The sequence below is a fragment of the Phodopus roborovskii genome, unplaced genomic scaffold, assembly GCF_943737965.1.
Source record: "Phodopus roborovskii unplaced genomic scaffold, PHOROB, whole genome shotgun sequence".
Classification (NCBI taxonomy): Eukaryota; Metazoa; Chordata; class Mammalia; order Rodentia; family Cricetidae; genus Phodopus; species Phodopus roborovskii.
In genome coordinates this window covers 5,541,149-5,564,623 of record NW_026126611.1, presented here as the reverse complement: position 1 = coordinate 5,564,623, position 23,475 = coordinate 5,541,149, and the positions used below count along the sequence as shown (strand labels likewise).

The 23,475-nt window shown below is 50.5% G+C and overlaps 1 protein-coding gene across 1 annotated transcript in view; it reads right to left on the bottom strand.

The window, feature by feature from the left end:
• Agpat4 (1-acylglycerol-3-phosphate O-acyltransferase 4) overlaps positions 1 to 23,475 on the bottom strand; it is a 58,189-nt gene that overhangs the window by 5,217 nt on the left and 29,497 nt on the right. The window contains exon 2 of the mRNA XM_051206034.1: positions 6,976 to 7,145. Coding sequence (XP_051061991.1) covers positions 6,976 to 7,145 — 170 coding nt within the window. The remainder of the gene's footprint in view (positions 1 to 6,975; positions 7,146 to 23,475) is intronic.

The following is a 23,475-nucleotide window of genomic DNA, read 5'->3' as shown; positions in this document are numbered from 1 at the left end:
TTAGGGGTGAGGAGGGACCAGTTACACCAGAGGCTGCAACGCAAAGCCTTGCTGACTTTTGGGGAAGCGTGGGGTATCCAAACTCAGGTCCTCATGCTTGCCTGGCAAGCACTTCACCCACTCAGCCCCCCCCCACACACCTTCCTTCAGTTTGGAACTGACTGAGGAGTTCCCTGCCTTCTGAGGTGATGCCCCAGTTGGCATCGTGGACAGCTGAAGCAGCTGTCTACCCCGGTCCCAAGCCTTGGCTGCCTGGAAGAGAGTAGATGCTTCCCACCCGGTCCCCTCTTCTCGTCAGCATCTCTACGCTACTTTGTGACCCTTAGGCTCCATCTACAGCCAGCTGTTCTTCTTCAGCCAGCTGTTCTTAGCACAGAGCGACCTTAAGAGTCTCAGAAGGGCAACAAACAGCTGACGTGATCCTACTCCCGTGCCTGTCCCCCTGGGAGCCCATTGTCCTGTGTCCACACTAGACTTCAGACCACGGAGTTCTAGCTCCTGTCTGTGACCGGGAGGGACATTGCCATTGTTTCTGTCACCTCTCAACTTAAGATTTCTGTAATGAAAGCTGACAGAGCCAAACTAATGTTCCACTGATCTTGCTGGAAGTTAAAAATAGTTTTAAGATCCTGTGTACTGTACCTTACGAAACTTACATGTGGCAGCACTCAGCAATTACAGGACGACCCGCAGTGCCACCTACCCACAGAGCTGCTACTGGCTCTATCGCCGCAGCTGCCGGGCTGCCTGCGTGGTCAGTGTCACTCAGCCAGTCATGGCTGCTCCCCCCAGGTGCACTTGCTACTCCTGGTTCCCCTAAGAGACTCAAGTGTGGGCTAGCCTTTGGTAAATGATGGAGAAGGCTGCCCTGGTGGGTTGTGGGATCTAGGGGTTCAGCTAGAGGAGGTGACTCAAGGGTCTGTATTCCCATCACTGTCTTACATCACCAAGAGCCACCTTACGGTCCCACAGCAAAAAGCACTGACTATAGTCTACACATCAGACAATGGTGTAGAAGTGTCAGCAAGCTGAGAGCCTCTTCTCTGCTGCCCCCTGGTGTCAGCGCAGGGTTATTGCCACAAGAGCTAGCATTCACCCGAGCACAGCTGCTACCATAGAGACGATGCAGTCCACAGAGCTAAAAATGCTCATTCTGGCTGGCCAATTAAAATCAGATGGGTCAACCCTTAATGTACAGCAAACCATATAAAATTCTCCCGTTAGGAAGTGGATAGATGAGATTTGGGGGTGTGATATGGTACCTCTTTCACAAGCTAAGTCATTTATGACTGGGAACAATTATGTAGACATGTCTACGTAGGGTAACCCACAACCACCAGGTGCTAGGTGCTGAAGTGTCTACCTTGGCCAATTATTAGGCCACACCCCATCGTACAACCAAAAGTTTCCAGAGATTTTTCTGGTGGCGGAAGGAGAGGGGTAAGTGAAAGTTAAGGGTGTTACTGCCTCATAAGGGACGGGCATTATCACTACCATGGGTGTCCCACCCAGCCAGGGAGGACACCCAGGATCTCTCAGAGCCAGAAGTTAGCATCTCCCAACTAAGGCGGCACAGCATATGCCTAGATGGCCGTAGACAAAGCTGTTTTAAGGAGCACAGGGACTCGGATTTGGTGGCTTTTAACTCCCAAGACTTCAAACGAGATCCCTTTCTAGGTCCAAGACAACGGCCTACCCAGTGGAAGATGCAGCCGGACTGCCTGGCCCGCAGGTTAGCACTGTCCCCTGTGTGCAGAGGGGCTGCCCTCCTGTGAGAGCCGTGCACATGCAAGCTCTGATGAGTCGGAGACGACAGCAGTGTCCAGGATGCTGACCTGGGTGAGAGTATAGTGGGTACCACAGTGCAATACTATTACAGTACGTCTCGTTTACTGTGCTAGCCCTGCTCTGGCTCTGCACGGGAGACTTTCCTACCAGAAAGTCCCCAGAGAGTCTCCAAACAAAACCACCCTGTTACACGGTTAGTCACAGCCACAGGGGAAATGCACAGGCCAGAGTCGAAACGGAAGCACTCTAAGGATTCTTTCTTTCTCTTTCTCTCCTCTCTCTTCCCTCCCCCTCCCCCCCCCCCTCTCTCTCTCTCTCTCTCTCTCTCTCTCTCTCTCTCTCTCCCCCTCCTTCCCTCTCTCTCTCTCCCTCCCTCTTCTGCCAGGCTCTCTTCTGAGAAGATGAAAGGACTTCCTGCACTTCCCAACTTCCCACTCCCACTGCCCTAATCACCCCACCCTCTTAACTGCTTTTGAAAGGCAGGATGCTTCCAGAGCATCTGGGAAGATAATAAGCAGGAGGGGTTATGTAGAGCGGGGTAGGGTGGAGTGCAGAGCAGGGGCAGACATACACAGGCAGGAGATAATGGGCCTTGTTGTGGCAGGTGTGCAGGAACAGATGGGTGTGGGGGTGATTAGAGCTGTCTGCAGAAGAGGGAGGGGCTGTGGCCAGCCCTGTCAGGCAGGCTAGTCTCTGCTCGCTTCATTACTGGCAACAGGCAAACTTAACAGGCTTGCCGGACAGAGCGGCCCTGGCAGAGCTAGCTCAGGACTGCACCTGAGGGCTGGCTCAGGAGTGCTTTCAAGCAGGCAGAGCCTCTGTGAGCCGCCTGGGACCTCTCTCCACCCAGAATCACTTGGGCACCTTGTAGGTACCATTTACTTGGATTCCGTATCTGTGTAACACCAGGCTTCACCCCACCCCACGACTCCTGGCTCAGTGAATGAACAAACGGTCAGCGCCTAAAGTGGCACATCTGTCCACTCTGCCTGCCAAAATCTGCAGTTGGCGTGCCAATTAACATTGGCTGAGAGGGAGGAAATTAATTACTAGGACCCATTTTCAATACCAGGTGCTCTCAGAGCCCTTGAGAGAGCCAGAGATTAAGCAGAAGGTGCTAGGTCCCTCTCCGTCCCTCTCCCCTATCCGGTAGCTGGTGGGCAGTCTGGGAGCTGGGAAGTTGCAGGCTGCTTCCATCAGAGGAGGAGACAGTCTCGAGCCCCGGGATGGTCATTTCCTGAACCGATACAGTAGGGCATAGATCTGTCTCAGGAGCTCCAGCCTGTGGGACAGAGGCTGGTTTGGACGCTCACTCCACACCATCTCTCTAGTAGACTCAACACAGCGTCACTAACATCCAGACCCAGGTCATCCCAGGATGACTTGAGTGCTGGCGGTGGGGTGGGGGAGGGACCTAATACACACTGAGCTCTGCTATAGTGGGGAAAGAAACCACAGGCGTCACAGCCAGGCTGCCGCGGTCCCTGGACACCCTGACACGTGCATACTATCTGCAATTTCTCCTCCAGCACCCACTCTCTTGGGGTCCCTCGTGTCTTCCTTCACCTCGACCTCTTGTCCCCTCCTAGAGTCATAATCGCCTTCCCTCTGAAAGTTCCCAAATTCTAGGCTGCGTAAAACAGGTTAGTTTATCCCCACAGGTGTGTGAAGGAGCTGCCACTCTAGCCATCACACAAAGGGTTAACGGCCACAGCCCAGAACTAAGGGAGGAAGTGGCTCGGAGGCCCCACCCCTACCCAGAAGCAGCTGATCCCTGCTGAAAAGGGGGTATCAGGCACCCACACTCCAGGGCAGGCCCTGTGCCCCAGAGTAGCTGACCAACACAAAATGGACTTTAGGTTGGTTGGCTTTGGTGGACTTTTCGTTTCATTTTGTTGTTTGTCTTGCTGGTTCTTTGATTCTTCGTGTGTGTGTGTGTGTGTGTGTGTGTGTGTGTGTGTGTGTGTGTGTGAGAGAGAGAGAGAGAGAGAGAGAGAGAGAGAGAGTATAAAGTTGGATGGATAGGTGGGGAGGAGTTTGGAGAGGGGAAAACATCAAAATACATTATATGAAAAAAATTCAATACATTTTTTTAAGAAAGTAAAGAAGTAACAAGCTGGGCTGTGGTAGCTCCTGTCTCTCTAATCCCAGCACTTTTGAAGGCAGGCAAGATCTCTGTGCGTTTATGGCCAAGCCTGGACTGCAGGTGGGGTTCTAGGATGGTCTACACAGAGAAACCTAGGGAGGGAGGGAGGGAGGGAGGAAGGATTCTTCTTCTCTGCGCAGAGAAACTAACAGATTCTAACCTCTTTCCAGGCCACGCTGCCCTGCACCACCTGACAGATACTTACAGAGAGGGTCTCAGACAACACGTCAGGCTGTGGTAGGTGTCCTCTGGGATGGTCCCACCCCCGAGAGGTTTCCCTGGGTGGGGGCTGGGCTCCAAGTTTCTGCCCTGGGCACTTGCTTCTGCTCTCTGTGGCATTGCATGCCCTTGGAAAAGGGGCTACCCAGTCCAGGGGAACCCTCCAACAGGCCCGTGTGTAGGGTTGAGGCATGGACAATAAGCCCGTGACCAAGCTTGGAGGATAGCCAGTACATGACAGACTTTCAGATGAGACCATCACTCTTGCAATCACGCGACCACAGCCCCGTTGGCTCTCTCCCGGAAGCCCAGCTGCCTGGTGCCTGACTTCCCAACAATGCTGGCAGTCTCTAGTCTGCGGGCCTGCGCTTTACCTTGCTCACTTTGGAGACCACACGCTGCCACAGATGACTAAGACACATAGCTTCATTAGAGATGTGAAGCGAGCTCTCCCAGCTGGCCTCAGAGTTAGCCAGCATGCCACCGCCTGGGGGGGGGGGGCGGGGCAGATGAGCTCTGCTGACACCAGCAGGGGTGTGTGTCATTAATGTAGTTCTAAGTCTGGCACTGTCCAGGGCCTGTACAATCGTGACCTTGACATGTTCGTTCTTCCCCGAGGCAGAGAGACAGCAAATGGGATGGAAGAAGCCTTAGGTTCGCCGAATGGTGGCACACTCCCTAGCTATCCCCAGGTCACACCTGGTCCCAAGAGGAGAAGGTCAGTGTGTGTCTGAGAGACCTCATCATGCATGGCCTTTGAGGCCTGACCCCATCCAGCAATGACAGCCCAGCCTTAGGGGAACCTGAGCTTCCAGGGTGGGCTCGGCGCTGGCCTGGCCTTGGCCAGCCAGATGGGAGCTCAGTGTTCTCAGAAGTCAAACCTGTTTCTAAAGAAAATCCTATCACTTGCCTTCATATCCACTGTCAACATTCCTGGAAATTCCATTTATTTTAAACTCATCCCTCTTAGGCTATTCCGGATGGATTTTTAAGATGCCAGTTGGGCTTGATGTTATGTGCCTGTATCAATCTATCACCTCCCTCTTAAAGTAAGCACCCTCCTCAAAGATTCTCCATACCATGTTCTACAAAGAGAAGCAGAAAGATGGATATGGTGGTGGTGTTTAAAGGTCATTGAAGACAAAGGGTCTGGAGGGTCAATCCGTTTACCCAGATGCTTTCCCCCTGCCCTTTCAAAGCAGTGGGAATCACCGGTCGCTCTGGGGCGAGGACAGGCACCTCAGCCAGCATTTCAGAGGCTACAGGACCTCCGAGGGACAGCACAGTCACCTCAGCTCACAGCAGGACACGGTCCCTCAGCAGCTACCTGTGAAAGTAGCCACCCCCATCTTTCCTCTTCCTCCCCCCCCCCCAATCTTCTTCCTCCTCTTCCCCCAAAGCCTTGCAGTCCATACAGCAACAGCACTGGCTGCTTCTCTGGTGACTGAAGAAAACTAGCAAGTGATTCACCTTTGCTCAGTTCTTTGGGGACGCTAGAACTGGGGGCACTGCAGGGTACAAGTGCCTCCCAGATTGCAGAACATGATATTACACTGCACGCATGTGCGTGCATGTACATGCACACACATGCATACACACACACACACATACTCATGCTCGCGTGCCCTAAGCAGGCCACCTGCCTATCTGCGGGCCACCATTACAAATGCAAAACTTCACGTCTGAGACCTCATGGAAACTTCTGGGGCCCTTCCCACCCTGGGGACAAAGCACGTTTGTTTCCATTGCAATCTCTGAAGGCCGTTGGTGACTTTGAGTCATTGATGTGGTACAGGCTCAAGCATGACATGCCACTGCGTGGGAAAGATGACAAGAGCCAACCCGAGACACCCGGTAAGAGCAAAGAAGCTAGCTGCACACAAGACATCAAACTAATTTGAGGGAAACAGAATTTAGGAGGAAATCCAAATTCTGCCATCGGAACTTTGCCACTTAGAGACTCAACATTCTTAAGCCTGGAGCGATTTAAAATAGGGTGAATTCCGCCTGTGAGCTGAGCAACTAAGAATAGGAATAGGAGCCGAACTAGACATGCTCCAGTCCAAATCCAATTACAGCTGGGTGGCCCCGAGCAGCCGACAGAAGCTCTTTCTCAGTGAGGTGTAAGGATTAAAAAATAAATTAATTCACAGTACAACTTATTTGGCGTGTGGTGCATTTGGGTCGGGTCTGCTATTGCTCATGCACCCTGAGTCTAAGGAAGAATCAGCAGCATCATGATGGTCAATACTGTCGAGCTGGCGGGTTCTAGACTCACCACCGTGAGACTCGCTTCCAGGCACACCTGTGTGTCACTGCCTACGTTAGATGAACTGAGGTGGAATGAGATCAGACAAGTGGATCTGTGGGTAGCACTGTTCCACGGGCCGGGGGCGGGGGGGGGGGGGGGGATGGATTAGAGGGAAAAGCCTTCACCTTTCTGCTTCCTGACTGCAGAGGAAATGCAACTGACCAGCTGCCCTCTCCACCACAATGGCTGACGCCTTTACACTGGACCTTTACCTTCTCAGGTTGCTCCTGTCTGGCATTTTGTCAGAGCAGGGAGAAAAGTAATCAAGCAGCTTTTGAGAGCAGTTTATACTATAAAAACCTATCACAATCACAATAAAACAAACGAGAAAAACACCTTGTCAAAGCGAGCCTTGGTAGCTCATACCTCTAATCCCTTGTCTCTGAGAGGCTGAGGACAGATTCTAGAACAGCCTGGGCTCCATAGCAAGGTCCTATGTGGCATCTGCCCCCTCCATAAAAGCAGCAACAAATCTGACTCAGAGAACAGCATGAAGGCACAGCCTACTTACCCCCAGGATCCCGAGGCGCTCAGCCAGGCTCCAGCCACAGAGAAAGTCAATCTCAAACTTATGGTTGAGAACGACGATGGCATTTTCCTTCCCGTAGTGGAGGGAGGACCTTGGGTCAGTGTAGACGGTGCACTCCGTACCTGACCACCACTCCAGAAGCATCACCAATTCTGCAACAAACCACAAAGACACACACATTTACTTCACCGTCCTGGGGTCCGCTTTCCTCGGCGTGCTATAACATAAAGCTGCTTCTAAGGCTAAAGTTGCAGAGCTTTTTAGCCAGGACTCCAGATGTTGAAAGGGTTTCAAAGCAGAAGGGTTATAAATAAGCAAGGCCTTACAACAGTCTTCAGGGAAGGAGAGGAAACCTCTGGGTAGCCTTTATATCTCTTAGCGGAGGGAGGAACTTAGAAATAGTATCAGGTCTGGATCCACCCACATCCATGTCCTTGTACTGACAGCATGAGACGAAGTATATTCTAGAAAACGACTAGATGATATGCTTCTAAACACTGTCAAAGGACACTGTGGACCCAGCTCCTCCTCTCCCCCTCGTGGCACCTGATGGCATCAAGAATGCCCAGCAACCACGGGAGAGGAAAGAACAAGTCTCCATTTCAGTGACCCAGAGTCGCTGTGCTGTAGGCTTCAACTGAAGTTTTACCATATTCTTTGCAGGGGCTTGTGAGAATTAAGACTCGTTTCTAGGCGGCCAGTTTTCTGAGGCCGGTGGTCTCAGGAAAAGACCGTGTGGTGGGAATGGACAATGGGGATGAAGTGGACCTTCAGAGTGGACGGTTTTGGCATCTGTGTGTGTGCTGTGTGAGTCCTCCATGGAGGCTGCATCCTTCTTTATACTGCTTAGTGGGGAACACATTGTGTAGAGGGCTCCCACACTCTACACGTTCACAAAGACAAGTGGATCTGACCTTGACTGCCTTGGAGACACCTTTCTCTTCCAGACTGGAGGCTGAATAAAGAGCACTAGAACCATCTAGAAGGCCACACAGTTTGGTTTCTAAGCAATGACCCTGTGGGCTTTCCATAAATAACCCCATGGTTTGGTCGTTTCTTTATGTCTTTGTCTTTGGGGAGTGGGTGCCTCAGGGCGTCCTGTAAAAATTGCTGGTAGTCAGGACCACTGTGGCGAGGCCACCCGGGAAGTGTCAGAGGCTGCCAGGTAAAGAGAATGTCACCGATCCTGCTCACTGCCATGCTGAACCTTTGATCATTGCCAAAGGCATGCTCCTGTGCCCTGAGGCCAAGTCACTGGGTGGGGACCTGCTGTCCTCAAGTCCAGTAAACAGAAACTATACAAGCATCTGTTGTCACCATAGGTCATCCCCGTGGGCAAACTACTAAAATGTCCAAGACATTTCTCCCCTGCTCAGTTTGTGAGGCTAGCATTTCAAATGACACCAACAGCTACCAAGTCCCCTTGACTATTGATAGTCAGTCTCCCTGGGCCTTTGTCCTATTTAAAGGCAGGGCAAAAGCCTGACTCTAACTAGACCTGGGAGCCATCTGACACAAGTCATGAGCTTGTGGGTAGGACAGAGTCCTACATTGTGGGTGAGGCTTACGGTTCCATCATAGCCAGTTAGTCTGTCCTGGAAATAGGAGTCAGGCATGGGACAATGTCAGGTGGGTCACACACAGGTAAGAGGCCATCCTAGCTCATCTTCAGACCCTCAGGACCGACTCTTATGAGGCCTACTGGCTAGACACTTTGTGTGAGTCATCCACTGTCCTGCCAATAAGTCCCATTTGAGGAGAGAATTTCTTGATACTTCCAGCACTTAGAAACTGCCTTTGCTGGAACACACTGTCTCGTGAGGCAACTAAGAGCAGGATAAAAGCCTGGCACCAGTGCCTCCATTCTGTATCTGTCTGCCTAGTCCTAAACCATGGGGACAGAGCTGCCTAACTGTGCAGGTAGGCCCGCCCATCACTGAAGGGTATCTGTGTAAATGCACTAGGACGTCAGCTTTAAGGGATAGATAAGACTGCCATGTCACTATCAGCGTCCACCACGTCCTGCCCAGCACCCACTCCCAGAGGGCCTGAAAGCCATCTGTAGCCAGAGTCTAACCCTGCAGCCACTTTGGAGTCCAGGAGCATAGAGCCTTATAGATGACCCCCTGACCCCAAGCAGGAGCCCCCGTTTAATGGGAGTGAGACTGTCCCATGCAATGGGGTCTCCCTCTTCAGGTCCACCTTGCAGAACCACCTGCGATGCTGAGCCAAGACCACAGCTTGATGGAGGGTCCTTAATCATGCAGACCTCAGGCTCCCAGTCCTCCCTCTTCCTATTTAATCCCTACAGCTCATGCCGGTACCCAAGATGGGCTGAAATGATGGTGACAAGCCTTTGTCACCCTTCAACACCATTTCATGTTTCTTTCTCTGAGACAACACTAAACTTGAGATGGTGGGGCTCTTCTGTTGTCCACGAAGGAACCTGGGTTCCACGTCCTTCATTCCTCCTCTTGGATACTGTCTTTCCCTGTCTAACAACCGTCTGGATTCTGTGGCCTGAATCACCCCATCACAGCATCACTGCTCTATGCTCTGCAGCAGCCCCATGGATGATGTCACCAAAGCTGCAGCCTGGCGGTGGCTATCGAGAGCCCCCAGGCAGCCTGAGCACCACCGGCCACAAGCACAGGCTTTGAAGGGGGCTGAAGCATCCGGACACACGTTTAGCCCAGCCAGCCACCTCTAACAGAACCTCCATCCTCAGCTGCTCTCACACATGACTAGAAGCAAAGCACAGGCCTTGGTTTGCGGCCCCTACCTCTCTCTGCAAGGCACGTTATCTGCAGAGAGAGGGATGGGAAAGCATTCGGGGCCTCTTGGCAGCCAGTAGCAATTGTCAATTTTGTCCCTGGAACAGAGGAGTGACAGCTGTCCCTTCTCAGAACAGCTGCACCTGGCCTCCTGGAATGGTCCTTAGGTACTTGACGCCAGGAAGGGGCGTGTTTACAGGAAGTGACTTCATTGAGAACAAAAATCACAAACTACTGCTTTGTGTGTGTGTGTGTGTGTGTGTGTGTGTGTGTGCGCGCGCGCGCGCGTGTGTGTGTGGGGGTGTTGAAAATGAAACCTTTAAACCCTGGCTGCGGATGTCTGGCCCGCCCTACAGATTTGGTTTCATGTTTGCTCTTGTGCCGTTCGGCTTAAAGAAATTATGGGCAGGGAGGAGGGAGAGGCGGCGCGCGTGACATCCTAGAATGGAGTCACGGGGAAGATGATGGACTAGAAGATGTGGGTGTGTATACCAACGCGGAGCCAGGAAGGGCCGTTCCCCCCAGAGCCCCGGGGGTAACCTGAGGTGCAGAACACCTAAAAGATACAACCATGTAAGGGAGGAGTCAAGGGGAGGTGGGTGGGGTAAGAGAGGAGGAGGACCAGAGGGAGGGGACACAACATGACCTTGGCCCAAACCCGTGCTCAGCTTACCTACCACAGAAAGATGAAAATGGTCAGCCCAAAAGCTTGTCGTCTGCTGACAGACCTCAGAGCATTAGGCAGCTTTCTGCCTGCCACGCGGGCCTTCCTCCACAACACTATCATAGTGAACACAGGAAGCAAGCAGTAGGGAAGCACGTGGGTCCAGTGTCATCCCAGGCAGCTATGTCTATTTAAGTATTCTATGAGGCTGGCCGGCTGTCCTTTTGATAACCATGCACTGACCCTCCTCAGTGTGTCCCTGGGGACTGTAAGAACAGAGCCCTGGCCTTCACTAGCGCCCTAGGCGCAGGGCGTCATTACACAGCATCAGAAGCCTGTAGTGTCCCACCCACCTGATGCTTCCACCAACACATTTTAAAGTGTCTTGCTCCGTGACTTTCTTTGTTCTGCTATTATAAAAGTTTCACAAAAGGGTTGGAGAGGTCGCTCAGCGATTAACAGCACCGGCTGCTCTTGCTGAGGAACAGGATTCAGTTCCCAGCCACCCACATGGCAGCTCACAACCATTTGCGCCTCCAGTTCCTGGGGATCTGATGCCCTCTTTTGGCCTCTGCAGGCTCCAGGCACGCACACAGAACACATCCATACATGCAGGCAAAACACCCCTACACACACACACACACACACACGTTTCTATACCCCTACACACACACACACACACACACACACACACGTTTCTATATATTACATATATAATAAATCTACCTTTAATTTTTTTTCATGAAACCATTACTGCATTGGCACATACTGCATGAAGTAACCTGGGTTCCCAGGCTATGATAAATACATATATATGAGATAGAGTTATGTATTTACCATTGTCTGCCCCTTTGAGGACAACATCACCCCATCATAAATACTTGATATGTCAAGGCACCCACCCCCAAGTCTTGGGATGTTCAGAAACGTGGAAAACGACTCAATAGAGAAGTCAGAGTGGGGGATTTGAGAGTGGGAAACCCATCACACACAGAGCAAGGGCCCAGCTGTCTCAGCGGGCTTCTTCCCCATGGACACCTTTCAGTCACCGGCATCTTGCCTCAGTTTCACCTGATGGTCCAGGCGTCAGAGGAAATGTAGATAGATTCCCACAGAGATCCCAGGATGGGGCTGGAAATGTCACAGATACGACTCTGCTTCCAGTTTCGTGACACAGAAATGTAGTCGTGAGGAAAAAATATGTATTGCTGAATTAACTTAAATTTGTAAAAACACAGGAAGAGGAGGTGCCCAGTAATAGAGCACTCGGTGTCAGGAGGGCCCGGTGTCCCTGAGGGCCGCAATTCAAATGAACTTCCTTAGAAATATGGGCGTATGGGGATCCTGCGTGAGGGGCTTCAGGCTTGGCTGAGAAGGGGAAAGTGAGAAATTGATGAGGGGCAGGGTACCAGGGCGTGACAGACATGGCGAGCCCCCACTTCAGTCCTCTGGAGTTGTCTGGGGCCTGCAAATTGAGGCGACCTGTGATTACACATAGCGCCTGCAGGTGGCGCCCCATCATGGATGGGAGAGCCCAGACTCTCCATTGCAGTCCTGAGACACTCAGAGGCAGTGTGCTCACTCCTGCCCCACTATTGGGCCCCACCGGGGACAGCCATTCCTGCTGCACAGCCGGGCCTCAGCTAAGCCTTTCTGTTTGCTCAGATTCCACTAACACAGTTTTTGTTCTGATTTCAGGTCTGGGGGCAGGGCTTGGAGCCAGTGTGGAATCTGTGCATCGGCCCTGGGGTAGTGGTGTGGCTCTGCGCACAGTAGAGCTACCGTTTGACTCTCCTTGACCGTGGGGAGATGCAGGGGACACCTGAGCCTTTAGCACTGGGAGACGACGTCTCAACCCTGTACCAGCATCTCTCCAGATAATGCTCTGTTTAGCAGAGGCTTCTGAGTGGGAGAGGTTTCATGTCTAAATCATCATCAGTTAAAAGTTAGATCACAAAAGGCCTGATCAAATATAATTACATGTACTTATTGTGTCCCCGATGACACATAATTACCTACGTAATTAAAACTAGCTGAAAGGAATTATTAAAACACCATTATCTCTTGAGTCTGGCCTGTGTCTACTGATGCTCTGCCGCAGTCCTGTCATGATAATGGCGAAGCCTCAGAAACTGTAAGCCGCCCCAATTAAATGTTTCCTCTGTAAGAATTGCTGTGGTCATGGTGGCTCTTCCCAGCAACAGAAACCCTGACTAAGACACTGCCCATCTTTGTGGCTGCCACTGTCTTTGATAGCGTTCCCTGTAGTCTCTCTTCTCTAAGGTCACTCACTGGATTCCCACAACCTGCAGCTATGTGAATGCTGCCACACCCTTCCACTGGCTCTTTACCACAGGCTAGACACGGAACAAACTCCTCAGTCAGTGTGTGTCCTCGGCTAAGACTTCCTGGGAGCACACTGAATTCCTTGGCCCTGAAAACCAACAACCTGGCTATAGCTAAAGCAATTGGAAAGAGACGTCAACTAAGAAGCCATACACCGTGCTCTGTCAGAAACCGGGAGATGGAGGCAGAGGATAAAAAGCTCAGTCACCCCTGGCTGTAGCAAGTTCAGGGTTAGCCCAGACTACGTGTTGTCCTCAAATGTGTTTTAAAGCCAACTAAGGAACCTGTAACCCCAGGACTCAGGCATGTGGACAGCATGTCTGAAGACAGCTTAGGCTAAAGAGCAGGATCTTGTAGTGGCTAAAACAGTAACAGGACCGAAAAATAGTTCAGTCCTAAGGTCTTTTAAAAAATATCCTAAAGACAGCATCAGAAATTGCCAGTTTTCCTGAGTATGGCGGCTCACACACGGTAATCCCAGTACCCAGAAGGCTGAGGCAGGATTGCCATGAATTCGAAATCAGCCTGGGCTACAGAAACTGTTCTAAAACAACAAAAATAAATCAGTCACCTTCAATTAAAAATACGTGTATGAGTGTTTGGTGTGCCGGTCTGTTTGTACCCCGTGTACATGCCTGGAACCCGTGGGGACCAGAAGAGGGGGACAACTGCGGTTCCAGAGGGCTGTAGCCACCATGTGGGTGCTGGGAATCAAACCCAGACCCTCTGGAAGGGCAGGAAATGTGCCTAACCTCTGAGCCATCTCTCTCACTTCGTAAGAATCATTTAAGGGAAGTTAAAACTGAAATTTCAATCTACACAAGAAGTATCTGCTTTAAATTTTAATTTTTTTCTTCTTTGTTCACGCTGGGATAGAATAAGACTTGTATTCAAAATACAAACTCATTACTCACTAAGACATAGGAATGTACACATACACACTCACATACACACACACTTACATACACTCTCTCTCTCTCACACACACACACACACACTTACATACACTCTCTCTCTCTCTCACACACACACACATACACACACACTTACATACACTCTCTCTCTCACACACACACACATGCACACGCACACACACACACTTACATACACTCTCACACACACACACACTTACATACTCTCTCTCACACACACGCGCACACACACACGCACACACACACACTTACATACACTCTCTCTCACACACACACACACTTACACACTCTCTCTCACACACACATGCACACACACACACTTACATACACTCTCTCACACACACACACTTACATACACTCTCTCTCTCTCTCACACACACACACACACTTACATACACTCTCTCTCTCTCTCTCTCACACACACACACACACACACACACACACACGCCAGCTTTATCAGAATTTTGAAAGGAATAAAAAGATGCTAAAGTGTACACAACTACCAAACTGATTAGAGTGTGTATGGCCTCCTTACATAGTTCTGAAATTGTACTGAATCGGTCCCTTAAAAAACATTTCTTCCCAAGACACAACTTTCCTTAGGCGGGGACCTTGCAATATCTAATTTTGTCTAATATTGGAACACGGGATTTTTAATAAAGCCACTTGATTACATAGAAAGGACCAGCAACATGGCTTAGGAGGTGCTTATCACCAGCCTGACATGAATTCCATCCCTGGGACTCACAGGGTAGAAGGAATGAACTTCCACAAATTGTCCTCTGACCTTCACACACATGTGTGACACCACCAAGCACACATGCAAATAGACACACATATAAATGAAATACACGTGCAATTCAGTAAATAGGATAAACATTTTAACTATAGAGAAAAGGTTATAAATTTTATGTTCTCTTGTCAGACTGGGGACCAGTGAAGTTCCACATAGTCCTGACATCCTGCCCTCACACAGCTCTAGATCCTCCCGCACACGGCTGGGGTCCTCCCCTAATACCAGTTGCTGCCAGTAAAATCCAACTCTGGCAAAAATAAATAAATAAATAGATGTGATCTTCTGCCCTTACTAAGGTCACCAGGTGGTAAAACACAAGGCATACAACTAATTTTTAATTCCTCATAAACTGCACATCATTTGCTCACATAAATATGGACCATGCACCATCAAACAGAAGACGTGTTTGCTATAAATTATGAGCCACGCATCGCTGGAACCAAACACTAAAACGTTATCCATTGCTTGCCTGAAACTCAAATCTGACTGGTGCCCGAGTTTCTACGTGTTAAGTCTGATGATCTGAGCCCTCATCTGCCCAGCAGTATCCATGGCAACAAGCCCTGATGCAACTCATATAGATACAGCTTGGGAGGATGAGGAAGTAACCTCTCAGGGGTGAACGGCACCCAAAGGGGGAGGACCTTCAGTGGCCAACAACACCTGGCCAGATGCACGTCCACACCCCAAACTACAGGTGGGGCTTTCCCAAACTCACACAGGTCCAGGGGAAACATACGGGCTGTCCCGAGCTGCTGAGACCCCAGAACCCCACCCACGGAGGATCCAGGCCTCCAACTCTTGTGGCCTCGTGTGAAGGCAGGGTACATGTTTACAGAACATTTGTAAGTCTGAACAGTAACTGTGCACTTGAGTTACACCCCGCCTTTTCAGAGGCCCCTGAGAGAGAACGCCCCGGATGTTTAGTCTGAGCTGGCCAGTGAAGTTCTGAGTCCAAACCCTTATGGCCTGGCAGCCTGGGGACAGCGGGAGTCAGGGTGTGGACCTCTCAGGCCATCCCATCTGGCCTTCGGTGTGGGGAACAAGCAAAATGTTGGATCTGAGGCTGCAGAAACTTGGACATGCAGGGCTAGCACAGCGGTGACTCTGTGGGAGGGAGGGGACCATACAGCAGGGTGACAGCCAGACCCAGGGAAGGGACACTGATGGGTGCAAGGCACAAGGAGGGCGAGGAGGAGTCAAGGGGACTCACAGACCGTAGAGGCAAGGTTTACCGGTCCCACACCGCAGACAGCAGACAAGGCTTGGGTCACATGGGAACACACTTCTGCTTGTCAGAGTTGGTGTTCCTCTAACGGATGAAGAAACCGGCTCGCAGCGAGAGGCTTGCTTGACACAGGCTACAGAAAGCCAAGACTTCGTGCCCATCTCACAGAGCGGATCTGGGGGGGGGCACATTTACGGTGGTACGCCCACCCTCTGTGCCTTCATCAACCCACCCCTCTTCCTCCTACCCAGGGCTTGGACTCTGGGTCATGGTGCGAACCAAGTCGAAAGGACCAGCTCCTCCGCACCCTTTAAGGACCTTCTTATAAAGCCTCGTTTCTCTAAGTCCTTTTACCCCCCCCCCCTTTGCAACAGTGCTAAAATTAAAACAGTTTAATTGTGATACAGACACTGCCACTCTGAATGCCGGGTTAGGCCCAGCAGGCCGACCTCCGGCCTCCTTTATACTGGCATCAAGGAAAGGATCCAAAATATTGGCTGCCCCCTGAAGTTCTGAGGTAGAAAACAGGAGAACCAGATGGGAGGTGAGATGCACACACTTGTCCCTCCTTGTCACGGCCCTGGAGACACGGGTGAATAATTAGGTGACCAATACAGTCAAGATTAAGTTACAGCTGTGTGACTTTTGTAGGCTAACACTTAAAAGTGCCAGTAACAAAGATTTCGCCAGATGTCCACTGCGTGTGCCAGAAGACCGCCCCCCATGGCGCCGATCGGTAAATACTGTAACTACAGGAGAGGCCTCTCAGGGATGCAGAACGAACCCGAGGTCTCTGCTGCCTGTATGGGCTCTGTATTCAAGGGGCTGCTTTTCCAGATCATCGTGAACAAATGAACTGTTCTCTATTCCTCCGTTTCCTCCCTCCCTTCCTTGACAGGGTCTCATGTAGCCCCGGCTCTGAACTCCCTACACAGCTACGGATTACTTCAGACTTTGATGCCGGTGCTCTTAGCTCTGGAATGCCTAGGTTATGTGGAACTATGGACTGAACCCAGGCCCTTGAACACGCTACCCACTGAGCTACACTCTAGAAACCGTTATTTTTTAGTGGTTCCTTTAACAGTCATTCACCGGTTAGGGTCAGGGCTGGTGTGCAGTTGGGGAGGTTGACTGACTGGCTTAGCATTATCAGGTCAGAGTGCACGTCCTCATTTTTCCTCACACATCAGAGGCGCGGTTGCACCGTCCGCCACTCCCCCGTTGAGTCCTTGAACGTTTGGATTCATACATTCATCAGCTCTAAAAAGTTATCAACGGTTGTCTCTTCTTTTTCTCCCGCCCCCAGATAGAACCAACGCCTTCCTCATACTTTCTGATGGTTTGTTTTTTTTTTTTTTAATCTCTCTGCTTTTGCCAAATTCTGCACATTTCTTTGATTCATCTTCTGGTCCACCAGTGTTGGCTTCATAGTAAACCTATACACCACCAATGTTGGGTTTCACGTGTGTGTAAACTAACAGTAAACCTATACACTGAATTTCTTTAATGTAGTACTTTTTTATTTCTACAGTTTTTGGCTCATTAAAACAAATAAACATTCAGAATGCAGAGAATAATTAGACACACACACACACACACACACACACACCTACCTTCCTAGGAGCCAGTGAAATGACTCAGAAGGCAATAGTGCTTGAACAAGCCTGACAACTTTTCATGCTTTAAAAAAAAAAAAAAAAAAAAAAAAAAAAGGCAAATGCAGTATCGTGATCTGAAACCCCCGCACTCCTGTAGAGAGATGGCAGGCAGAGCCTGCAGAATTGCCTAAACACTCACAGGCCAACCAGCCTAGAATACAAAGCATAGGAAGAAGATGAGAACCCCTGCCCTCAATAGGAGGAAAGGGATGATCGACTTCCAAAAGTTGTCCATTGACCTCTATGCATGTATGCTTGAGCATACCCCCCCCCCCCGTGTGCACATGCGCACATGCACACACGCACGTGTGCATGCGCATGCACACACACACACACTCATGAGACATTATAGCTACAGATGATCTTGTTCTGTGTAGCAAATATCTTCCATTTGACCACTGGCAGGCTCTAGCTCCCATATCTGTGCTGAATGGATGGCACTGGAAACCCAGACGCCCAGACTACCACAGGACATCCTCAATTACACTTTTTAAAATGTAGTATGGTAAGTCTCCAGGTTCCCAAGTCCCTGGATGTTACCAGCACGTCCTTTCTATCTTGTCAACTCTGCTTCTTTTAAAAAGAATTTTAAATGTATGTTATCCAGTGCTTCAAGTTGTTTATAGACGAAGAACAAAAGACCCTAAGGTGTCACACTTCTGGGAATCAGTCTGCCCCATTTTAAGGTAGGTAAGGCTTCAGGGCCTTGACTCCCCCGCGCAAAAGGATTTGCTGCCACTGTCCACAGCTGTCCCAGTATGGCAGCTGCAGCCATGTGGCTGCCAAGCATTTGAAATGTGACCAGTCCAAACAGATGAGATACAAAAATGGGTTCTGGAGAGACGGTTCTGCTCTCCCAGAGGACCTGGGTTTGGTTCCCAGCGCTCACATGGAGATGCACAACCATCTCTAACTCCAGCTCCAGGAGACCCGACCTCCTGGAACCTGAACTTCTGACCGCTTCACATGTGGTACAGATACATGCACATGGGCAAAGTGCTCACACGTATGAACATGATAAACAAGTACTAAAAAGACACAGCTATAAAGTTCACAGAGACTTCGAGAGCTGTTGCTGGCCCGTTCGTCAGCCTGGTTTTGCCATTCCTCTCTCTCCCCTGCCCTTTCTCCCCCTCCTGAGTGTAAGTGTACGTGCATGCTCCCCTGCAGTACTCTTGTATGTTCACATGCACGGTCCCCTGCAGTACTCTTGTATGTTCACATGCACGCTCCCCTGCAGTACTCTTGTATGTTTACATGCATGCTCCCCTGCAGTACTCTTGTATGTTCACATGCATGCTCCCCTGCAGTACTCTTGTGTGTTCATATGCATGCACCCCTGTGGTACTCTTGTGTGTTCACATGCATGCACTCCCGCGGTACTCTTGTATGTTCACATGCACGCTCCCCTGCAGTACTCTTGTATGTTCATATGCATGCACCCCCGCGGTACTCTTGTATGTTTACATGCATGCACCCCTGCAGTACTCTTGTGTGTTCACATGCATGCACCCCTGCGGTACTCTTGTATGTTCACATGCACGCTCCCCTGTGGTACTCTTGTGTGTTCACATGCACGCACCCCTGCAGTACTCTTGTATGTTCACATGCATGCACCCCTGCGGTACTCTTGTATGTTCACATGCATGCACCCCTGCAGTACTCTTGTATGTTCACATGCACGCACCCCTGTGGTACTCTTGTATGTTCACGTGCATGCTCCCCTGTGGTACTCTTGTATGTTCACATGCATGCACCCCTGCAGTACTCTTGTATGTTTACATGCATGCTCCCCTGCGGTACTCTTGTATGTTCACATGCATGCACCCCTACGGTACTCTTGTATGTTCACGTTCATGCTTCATCCATAGAACAGCTACTTGAGGAAAGAAACTTGCTTTACTCATATCTGTCTCCAGACTTGAACCTAGACATTTATGATGTGAGTGGAGGCTACATTTCTTTAGATCAGTACGCAAGACCTTTAGAGAAATGCCTTTCCTTAGCCATGGCTTCTCATGGCAGGACCTTTCTCTAGTAAACCCTTCTCGGAGTGACTGGTCCCCCTGGGGAGGCAAAACGGACACTCTGGATTTGGTTACGTCATTGTTCACATGTGCATCCATGACCTTCCCTCCTTGACCTCTGAAGGCTACCCTGGGCCACCTGCCTACCCTGCCTGGGGTCTGGCCAACAGGGCACTCGGCTTTCACACCAAGCAGCAAAGGGGACATGCACCTTTGCTCACTTCTTCCAATTCCCTAACAAAGGGAGCTGCTTCTGGGAACTTCTAGAAGCCTTCACCATCGCCTCGGTCAACACGGATCATGTTTCTCTAAAAGGACATTATATAACTTAGTTTAACCCTATGGAAAGCTTTTAGGGTAGGAAAGTTGCTTCCGTCTTCACAGCAAGTGTAACTTCCCCTTTGCAAAACAGAAGCAAGTACCCTGAAAGAGCCAACACACAAACAACTGGACAGGAACGCACGCTGGACTCTACAAACACCTAAGCAAACATTCGATGGTGCTAAGCTATGTGACGAATTTAGGTCATTCAAACTATTTGGAAACACAGCGGCCCTGTGATTTGGAGAATCCTGTAGGGCAAAGGGCCAGCGTAAGGGCTAAAAGGATCTCCTGAAGTGCATTTACCTGAGGAGACCCTTGACCACGCATGTTTGTGATGAGTGCAGGGAAAGCAGACACACAACTCAAGTGGCCCAGGGGGGAGAAGCCTGAGGGCGTGGATTGAACAGACTGGGCAAGGCGTTGGCAGCCTCAGCCGCCCTGGGAGGAGAAATTCCAGGAGGGGTCAAGCAAGACTATGGCTTTAAGCCTTATCTCTTTCCTGAGTGTAATGACCCTTCTGTGGTCACCTTGCTTCTCACAAAGCTGCCGAGCTGCTACGGCTGCCGCTCTTGGCATTCAAGAACCTACAAAGGGTTGGCTTTGAGAACCAGCATCATTTAATGGGCCTGATAACACGGTTGAAAACGGAAGGCTGACTTTGTCACCTCCCTTGAATGGTTTGGCCAGAATTCTAGCCGGGACAGAGGTGGGGGACCACCCCGGAAGAGGGGCAGTGGCCAGCCAGCGTCAGGTTCCCAAGAACAAAGCAGCAAAGCTGGGTGTGGTGCCACCACCTGTCGCCCCAGCACAGAAGGGTTGTGAGTTTGATCCCAGCCTTGGACTAACTACATAGTAAGTTCCAGGGCGGGGGATGGGGGGTGGGTGGGGGATGGGTGAGGGGATCAGAAAGAATGTCAAAGGAACTGTCGAAGACACCGAGGAGCAGGAGGAGGAAATGAGTAACAAATGGCACAGAGGAGTAATGTTAACGATGAAACAGGGATTTGGGTGAGGCACTTAAACCAGAGAAGGGTTGGGGGCGGGGTGGGGGGTGGGGGACCTACGGTTCCAAAGAGGTCAGAAGCAACATGGGGTGAAAGCTAGGATTAAAAGTCATGTTCAGTTCACTGTGAGGAAGCGCGTGGAGGCCACCCTGGGGAACCAGCAGCAAGCCCGATGTCCTGCTCATATGGATCTATCCTTCTAGAAGCTTGAGGGTGTGCGAGAACCGCCCCGGACAAAGCCCAAGTTCTCAGAGCCCTGAGTCTCAGGAAAGACGTGAGACTGTAGGGTGAGAGGTGGCAAATGCCTGGATGGTGTGTGTGTGTGGGGGGGGGGAAATCACAGGAAAAAGAAGACATCCCAGGGAGGTGGGCTGTGAGAATCCCCAAGAGCGCGTCTCAGGGAAGGGGCTTACACGGAGAGGAGGAGGCTGCTCACCTCAGCACAGACAGGAAGCAGAGGAAGAAGGAACAGAAGTCAAGGGGTGGGAGACAAAATAACTCCCTCCAACGACCTGCTTTCGCAAACAACCCCCCCCACCCATAATGCCACAGTATTGACCCCCAGTGGTACTGGAGCCTGCAGGGGACATTTGTCAATCACAATTTAGCTTGCTTCTCTTGCTTTGTATTTTAAAATGTTTCTCTTCACTCTATTTAAAAATCGAAGAAGTGGAATGGGCTTTTCTGTCAGAGTTCTCTGCTTCTTGTTCTCCGTCTTAAAGGTAGAAAAGAAAAACGATTTAAATGTTGCTTCCTAAATATAAGAAGCCACTCTAAATCATGTCAGCTTCCTGTTCTAATAAGCAAATGGCTTCTCCAAGTCTGGGAAACAGCTCTCAGCCATCCCATGGCTGATGATACCCCCTCCCTGGGGACATTCTGGCCATGTCTGGAGATACTTTAGGCTCTCATACCTGGGGAGGGGCGTGGCTGGCACTGGCGGACGGAGGTCAGGAATGCAGCTAAGTGTCCTACAGTGGCGGTATGGCAATTACACAGCATCAGATGTCTGACATGGCGCCACAGTAAATCTGCTTTACGGCCACTGAACGTCACGAGGAAAAGACACAGGCACAATCTTCCCGCTAGGGTTCAGTCAGCTGCAAACTACTCAGTCTGCCTGTGTACTGGTACCACAATTTACTACTTACGATACCTCTAAAGAGTTACTTAATCTCATGCTGCCTCAGTTTCCCTGTCTGTCACAGGAGAAGTGCCCAAGACATTTTCCGCTTTACGGCCTTTTTAAAGCCAAGTGTGCAAATGTTAAGCTGGGGATTGGCCTTGTGTATTCTTTTTTCAAAAAGAATACAAGGGGATAGCTTAGAAGGAGAAGCAACTTGCTTATATATTATCTGGGATTCCATATTTCAACACTCTGTAAAAAAAAACCTTAAAGTAACATACCAGAATTGCCACTAATATAGACTCCCTCCTCTGACACCCTAAGAGAAACCCATGTCACATGTGCCTTTGAGAAAGATCACCTCCATCAATCATAAGCATTTGTCACTGGCCTGTTAAAAAAACATCTCCATGAAACAGGCTTGCCTAGCGACACAAATTTTCAAAAAATTCCAGTTTGCTAACTACAGAGAAATGACCGGCCTCTTGGTCTTTCCTATACAAATGACACGACACAACACCGCATCTAGAAACATAGAAGAGTCATCTATCTCATGGGACCATGAGCGTGTTCCGCAAGCAAGTGCCCTTACCTTGCTAGCATCCCTCTGAGCCACACCCTCCTCCTCCTCTGTGTGAACCAGAGTTCCTTCTCCCTGGCCAGTGTGGCCAACAGTCGGGGTAAAAACCACAAGTGGGCACCCTGCCGTGGCTGCTATGACGGCAGGGCTGTAGCGCTAACATGAGTGACACTACAAAGGTGTCGGTTTGTGGCTACATCCTCACAGATGCACCAATAAACGCACAAAGGCGACCCTCCAGCAGCCTGGCTCAGCCCACACTGGCAGCAGCCTCGGAAGCAGGAAGGAGGCCCAGCCCATCCTGCCAGCTAGGGAAATCGTCCCCATGGCATCCCTACCCCTCCCAGCAGCGTGCTAACTCTGTGCAGAGAACTTACGTTCTTTGGACTCCTAGAACAACGCTAGCGTGCACTCTTGAAGTCTGGGCATGAGGGTGGGGATGGAAGGACAGAGGGCGAATGGGAAACTCAAGGTCTGCTCCAGTCCCTCAGGCAGGCGAGTGAAGCCACGCGCTCCTTCGAGGGGAAGCATGCGTGGAAGGGCAGAGCGCCAACACTGGCAATGCGTGGAATGAACAGTATTAATAGTTTAAGGTGCGCTCTGGGTGCCAGACAACTCTACAGGAAGGGGCTTACTAGCCAAAATATAATGGAGTAGGCTGTCTGGAGTCTGAGCTCTCTCTTAATATACTGTTTTATCTTCACATCTCTGTGCTAAGACCCTAATTATCAGTGAGAAGTTTGGCCCTGTGTCTAAGAGATCTGGCCCGGACCCAGGAGAAGACAAGCGTGTGGATGGTTTGGAAGGTGTGGACCACAGGGATAGATAGGCCCTTCACCTGCTCCAGGCAATGGGCCAGGTACAGATTCTATGTTTAGACCCAGTGAGGATCCAGGTGTTCCTGAAGCAATCTGGCACGTGACCCATTGGCACGTGACCATCAGGCACCACCGGCCTCCCAGGTTATTTTTACCTGCTAAGGAATTGAACCCATGGCTTTGTGTGTACTAGGCGAGTGCTCTA